The 6,603-nt window shown below is 38.5% G+C and overlaps 2 protein-coding genes across 3 annotated transcripts; one reads left to right on the forward strand and one right to left on the reverse strand.

The window, feature by feature from the left end:
* Positions 1-557: 557 nt before the first annotated feature.
* Positions 558-5,588, forward strand: ebpl (EBP like). Its single transcript, XM_017458166.3, has 4 exons — positions 558-808; positions 896-965; positions 3,222-3,360; positions 4,769-5,588. Exons 1-4 carry the CDS (start codon positions 635-637, stop codon positions 5,001-5,003), a joined length of 618 nt encoding a protein of 205 aa, XP_017313655.1. The 5' UTR covers positions 558-634; the 3' UTR covers positions 5,004-5,588.
* arl11 (ADP-ribosylation factor-like 11) lies at positions 5,432-6,593 on the reverse strand. Of its 2 annotated transcripts, XM_017458168.3 has the most exons (2): positions 6,471-6,593; positions 5,432-6,370 (listed from the first exon to the last, which is right to left on the reverse strand). In XM_017458168.3, exon 2 carries the CDS (start codon positions 6,326-6,328, stop codon positions 5,849-5,851), a length of 480 nt encoding a protein of 159 aa, XP_017313657.1. In that variant the 5' UTR covers positions 6,329-6,370; positions 6,471-6,593; the 3' UTR covers positions 5,432-5,848. The 2 variants fall into 2 exon arrangements, with proteins under 2 accessions (XP_017313657.1, XP_017313656.1); XM_017458167.3 differs by having other exon boundaries at positions 5,432-6,593.
* Positions 6,594-6,603: the final 10 nt, after the last annotated feature.

Consider the following 6,603-nt stretch of genomic DNA (forward strand, 5'->3'; position numbering starts at 1 on the left):
AGCTCAGGACTGAACCTAGGAGCTGAGGTGCCAGCACTACCCCCAGCACCACCATGCTGCCTTCTGGGAAGAAGCGATCTAAAACTGTTCTAGGGAATAATGAATGAATAAAGTATCAGGAGGGTCTGTCTGGGTCATGCAAGACTACAAACCATGCCTATTACAAGGAACGCCTATTAGCAAATCACACTACACAACATTCCTGTGCCCAGCCGACCCATAGCGGTGTGAATTTCATCACCCTAACCGTATTTTTTTTGTGGTTGTAACTTGTAATTTGTAATCCTGCAGGATGCGGACGGATACACTGGGATAGTCCAGGAGAATGATTGGTTTCTAGGGCAGGGGGCCCAGAAGTCTTACTGATACCCCTGATTACTCAGAACACTTGAAATCGTCTCTAATTTGCCCAAGTAATCCCTAATACATTTTACCCTGATATATATTCCCTGTAATAAACCTTACTGTCAAGCAAATCTCGCTTTTAGTGCAAATTTGAATGTCCTTTTTTGGCACCAAATGTTGGACTCCGACCGTCTGAGGGGGAGGAGCTAAAAGTCTAGCCAAGAAGTGAGGCTAAAGTTCATTTGTTGATTCCTCCTAATACTTCTGGAGTAGTTCTGTTTGCTCTAAAATGCCTGAGGATCCCACACTTTTCACCCCAGTAACGGTCGTCTCTCTTCTGGCCTGCGCCGCCCAGTTTGCCGTCGGTTTCATTTTGGCGCAAATCTGGGGCAAAAAATGTTCATCAACCGATAGGTGGGTCCTGGTCTGGTTGTTCTACGATGCCATTGTCCACATTACTCTGGTAAGTAGATGCGTGTCAGATTTTGGAACTGGAAATATAGAGGAGATCATCATATATTCTCAGCTTTGTGCTCGTTTGGTCTTGCAGGAGGGTCCGTTTGTTTACATGTCACTGGTTGGAACTGTTGCAACATCAGATGGTATATTTGCCGAATTGTGTAAGTCTTATATTGCATGCTTTGTAGTTTCATGTTTACATTATACGTTTTTCAAGCTGTCTTAAGTTTTAAATAAACGTATTTGGATGCAGTTATAGCAGTGTAGAAATGTCCACGTGTTAAAATGTGAAAAGTGCTTTGAGCGACATCTAGTGCTGAATAGTGGTAGTGAAGCGAGTGGGCCCAGATGGATTTAAGGGGCGTGTGTGTTTACTGTGTATATATAATACATATACACAGACGTGAAAAAATAAGTACATCCTATGGAAATCGTTAGCTTTTTTATTAGCTTTTCCAGTCATTTATTCAGCGTAAATATGTAAGTGGAAAAAGTAGTAAGTAAGTGGCCTCAGAAGCTCGTATTTCCCCCTTTAGCAGAAATAACATCTTGTAATTTTGCAGAATTGTGCACCAGGCTTGTTGGAAATTTTTACCACTCTTCCATGCAATATTCTTTCACTTGCAAGATGTTTGAAGGTTTTCTTGCATGTACTGTCCGTTTCTAGTCCCCCCCACAACATTTCAATGGGATTCAAATCCGGGCTTTGACTAGGCCATTCCATAATCCTCCATTTCTTCTTTCTGAGCCATTCCATGATGGATTTATTAGTGTGCTTAGGATGATTATCATGTTGAAAAGTCCACTTTCGGTTCAACTTCGGACAGATGGCCTCACATTATCTTCAAGCGCTTTTTGATATGATGCAGAATTCATAGTTGAATAAATGAATACAAGTTGTCCAGTCCTTGAGGCAGTGAAGCAACCCCAAACCATAACATTTCCACCACCGTGCTTCACAGTTGGTATGAGGTGCTTCTCCTGAAAAGCTGTCTTTGGTCTGCGCCAAACATGTCTGCTGTTACTGTGGCCAAACAACTCTAGCTTTAACTCTTCTGGCCAGAGCACATTATTCCAGCTTTATAATAATAATAAATATTTTAAATAAATTTAAAACCATTTTCATGGGGTGTACTTATTTTTTCACATGACTATGCATATGGCTTGTAATTATATTAGTAGTGGAATCTAAAAAAGTTTTTGTTTAAACAAGATCTGTTTTTTGTTGTTGTTGTTGTTGTTGTTTTTCTTTTCTACACCTGTATAGGAAAACTGCTTATAGGCTCTAGGACATGCTAGGAGAAATGGCCCAGGTTCTAAGGATCAGGGAAGGAAGAAGGATGAAAGTGTCAGTGCCTCAATTAAAAGTGAAAATAAAAAGGTTGCTTATGTTTTATTGGGTTGTGTAGATAATCACAGGTGTAGAAATATACACAAACAAAATACACAACCCCAATCTCCCAGTTGCTAGCCACCCATCCCACATTAGACTAGTACAGATGAAAGTAGAGTGTGTGTTTGTGTGTGTATATAGAGGGAAAAAAGTAAGAAGCGGAAAAGAATGAAGGAAAATGAAAAAAGAGCCTAGTAATGGCGAATAAATTAATAAAACTTTTTAACCTTTAGATATAGAAATTACCCATTAATCGTTTAACGGGAGGAAGTGAAGGATTTTACTTTAGCAAATGCAGCTCACTATCTCTCCACTTTTCTGGCCCCAGCACCATGTACACGAGCCGTAGGGAGTTCAATTAACATGACATCCATTAAAGTGAGAGCCCACATACACCTACACATTCTGTGTGGCGGGGTTACAACGATTTAATAATCATTTTTAGCAGCTGTGAAAGCAAGTAAATTCCTCTGCCAGGGTAACTACTTTCCTAAATGTACAGGGACATGCTCTTGTAATAAAAAATAAAAAAACAGATTAGGTTAATTCTACTGCAGTTTATATAATTAACAAGGTTAAAATTTTGGCTTCATGCTTTAAGTGCGGAATATTTCTCCACACAAAACACCCAGTACTGTCCCAATAAAGTAGATGCACCAATTATTGTCACAAGGACATGCTGTTAAAAACTGAAAAAGAGCTTTGGGTTTGAGTGTGATTGTGTATTTTTTATGTACGCTAAGTTATCTTTGATTGTAGTCATGTGTGTTACTCTTTAGTGTGTCGGTTTTAAGCCAGAAATGGCAGATGCCTTTCAAAAGTTTTACAGACACACACTAATAGAGAAGAACATGTCTACAGCTTTATCTCTGCCTGCTGATGATCCACTGGTGATACTCATGTTTCTTAGAGTCATGATTACCTGGTCACGGTGGGTGTAGAGTTAGTACAGAATAAAATATGGAATGGTTGGGATTTCCTGAGTGCTGGACTGGGAGCATTTGCTGTATGTAATGTCTTGTAGGGAAAGAATACGGGAAGGCAGATCAGCGCTGGCTCCATTCAGACCCAACCATCGTATCATTGGAGCTGCTGACTGTCGTCTTGGACGGGTTCTTAGCGCTGCTTTTGGTCTACGCTATTATTAAAGACAAGCATTACAGGTAAAAATAAATAGCAGCAGAATTTCTGCATCTCTATTAAAAACCTAACACACAAAATCAGGCCTTAAGCTATACTAGTCAGGATTTGTTCAGATTTATTATTATTATTATTATTATTAAGTTTTGAGGTAATGTAGATTAAAAAGTCACATGTACAATTGAGTGCAAAAGTTAGCATCCGCTTCAGGAAGAAGACAAATGTAATATACATCAACAAGACATTCAGTGTGTTAGGTTTTACAGATGTTACGTTAAAACTTTTTTTTTTTTTTAAACCCAGTGTATCAGTTAAAAAGTATGCATTTCTCTTTCTGACCATCATATAAATATTCTCTAACAGTATTGCTGTCCTTTTTTCCATGTCCTCTGTCCTATTTTGTCTTCTGAACATTTTTAAATAAGGTCATTTGTAAAATATTGGTACGTTTATTATATTTTTCCATTTAAAGAAACTTGAGGGATGAAAACTTTTGCACTTGATTGTATTTCTGATTTATTATTGAAATTAGAGGTCGACTGATTGATTGGTTTTGCCTATTAATCGCCAGCGATAACCGATTGCTGAAACTGTCGGTTATGGGCAAAAAGTCCACACCGATAGTTTGGATGTTTTTCTTAAAATTCATTTTGGATGTCTCTATTTTTATGTTATTTTTAGTGTTGCTTTTTGGTTCAGTTTTCTCTCTCTCTCTCTCTCTCTCTCTCTCTCTATATATATATATATATATATATATATATATATATATATATATATATATATATATATATATATATATATATATATATATATATAAAATTTCATTTTTTAAAGGTACACTACATTTTCATGGGAAAGTCAGTACTGGTAATTTTTTAATAAAGTTACTTTGAGTGTTATGTTTTCATTCAGTATCAATTTTAAAAACTATCGGTTGATTAATCGGTTATCATCAGCTACTGCCCAGCTTGTGCAACTTGGTGGATTTTACCTAGACTGATTACTATCAGTTGACCTCTAATTGAAATCAGATTCAGCAATTTACAGGGTGTCCCAAAAGTTTTCATACATAGGGGAAATAACATTTGTTTTTTTGTTGTTGTTGTTGTGGGTTTTTTTTTTTTTTCAGCAAACATTTATTTTTAAACACGCACTGAATCACCTTTCCCACTCATGACGAGCTCGTATGAACACATCTGGCTTAACTGCATAAGCATGTCGTTGCATGTTCGTTGCAACCTTGCACAGCTTCCTGATTCAGCCATGAGAATTATTTCAGTTAAATTGCATACTCTTGTGGTAAGACTGATGTGTACTGGAGAATGAATTCTTTCCAAAAAAACAAAACAAACTAAGAAGCAAACTGTGAGGCTTCCTGTTTTATCTGTGTAAACTTGAGCACCCTCACCCACTGCTCTTTCTACGTTCAAGGCACTTTGTTCAGATCAGCCTGTGTGTGTGTGAGCTTTATGGAGGCTGGATGACCTTCTGCCCAGATTGGCTGATGGGAAGTCCTAACCTGAATATCAAGAACTGGCTCTACCTGTGGGTCTACCTGGTTTTCTTTAACGGCGTGTGGGTTGTGGTGCCTGGACTCTTGCTCTGCCAGTCATGGAAGGATCTACATAAATCCCATGAATATATGAAGAAGAATAAGAAGAAGTAGATATGCAGACTTGATGTGTTTGTTTAGGAAGAAACAGTAAGAGGCAGAACAGTGACTGTGAGCAGATTGAGATACATAATTCCTCATATTGTTTATGTTTGTGATTTTGTTGGGTAAAAATTGTCCTTATCAATTCTAAGTGCACCACGTAGTGATTTCTGCCCTAAATACTCAATCCTAACAGCTGGTGGATTATTTAATGGTTCAGTTAATCAGATTTTAGCAGTCATGGATATATACATATATTTTTGTAAAATGGCACAGATTTGTTGCTCAACATTTATTAACTGTAATACTTTTTAATAAATAGTCATGCTTGTTTTGGTAAACAAAGAACAAAATGTATTACTAAGTGAATGACCAGCTGTATATGAGGCACACCCAAGAACTCACATCTACCTCAGAAACACATAAACATGACAACCCAATGAGGAGAATTTTGTTATATTTTATGATACACAATATTTGTATTGACACAGTCAAGCATACTATAGTTAAATCACCTAGCTTTTAGTATTGTGGATTAATTTATGCATTTCTGTACATCATAAGCAAATAATTGAAATAAATGTGATACTCTTGTAATGCATGTCTTTGGTGTCGTTTCTCAATCGGTTAAAAAATGTCTTTGAAACTTCCTTGTTGTTTAGACTTCCCCTTTTTATAGTTCATCAAGAACCAGCGTATGTGATTTGGCACTCATTCAGTCATCTACCCTCTTTTCAGTGTTAATACCACGTTCTCTTTTCCTTCTCACTGGCTTTCAGTCTTTAGCTAGAATTCTTGTTGTACCAAAAACTCTGTTATACTTGAGTATTGGTCATACCCATTGATGCCATCTTCCCTCATTGCTCCTGAATCATTTTGGCTACAGACAGGAAAGCCTGCTGCAATCCCAGTCCTTTAAAAGCACTGCATGCCTGGATCTCCCAAATCCTGTCAGTGCAGCTCGCTAAATCCAGCTGTTCACACACCTCATTTAAAGTCATTGAGTTTGGTAGGTCTGATTTATTAGCCAACACCATCATCGGAACCGCTTCCAGGTTGTGGTCGCTTAAAATGGTATTCAGAGCCATCTTTGCTTCCTCCATGCGAGTCCTGTCACTGGCGTCCACCACGAACACCAGTGCCTTGCATCCCTCCAGATAGTATCTCCAGTTAGGCCTCAGACACTGCTGGCCACCTACATCCCAAACGGTTAGAATCATCGTCTTCTTCAGCTCCAGGGTGACCACGTTGAAGCCTACGGTAGGCGAAGTGCTCATGATGGCCCCTCGGGAGAGCCTGTAGAGCAGAGTGGATTTCCCAGCCGAGTCCAGGCCCATTAAGACCACATTGGGCACCTTTTTTAACTGCTTGCACTGCTTCTGAAGAATGAGCCCCATTTTATACTTTGTCTTCCCAGATATGACGCCACAGTTGTGTGTGGGGTTTTTTGAGTTTTTTTTTTTATAGATGAACTCTTACCTTTTGCCCACAGGAGAAATTTGGGTCAACAGGAAGAGGCTTCAGAAAGTAGAGAGGTCTCTTGTAGGTCTTATCGTTTGCTCAGGGAATCAGAATGCAAGCAGGAAGTACACTATATAGCCACAGCAGGTTG

The sequence above is a fragment of the Ictalurus punctatus genome, chromosome 26 (genome assembly GCF_001660625.3).
Source record: "Ictalurus punctatus breed USDA103 chromosome 26, Coco_2.0, whole genome shotgun sequence".
Lineage (NCBI taxonomy): Eukaryota > Metazoa > Chordata > Actinopteri > Siluriformes > Ictaluridae > Ictalurus > Ictalurus punctatus.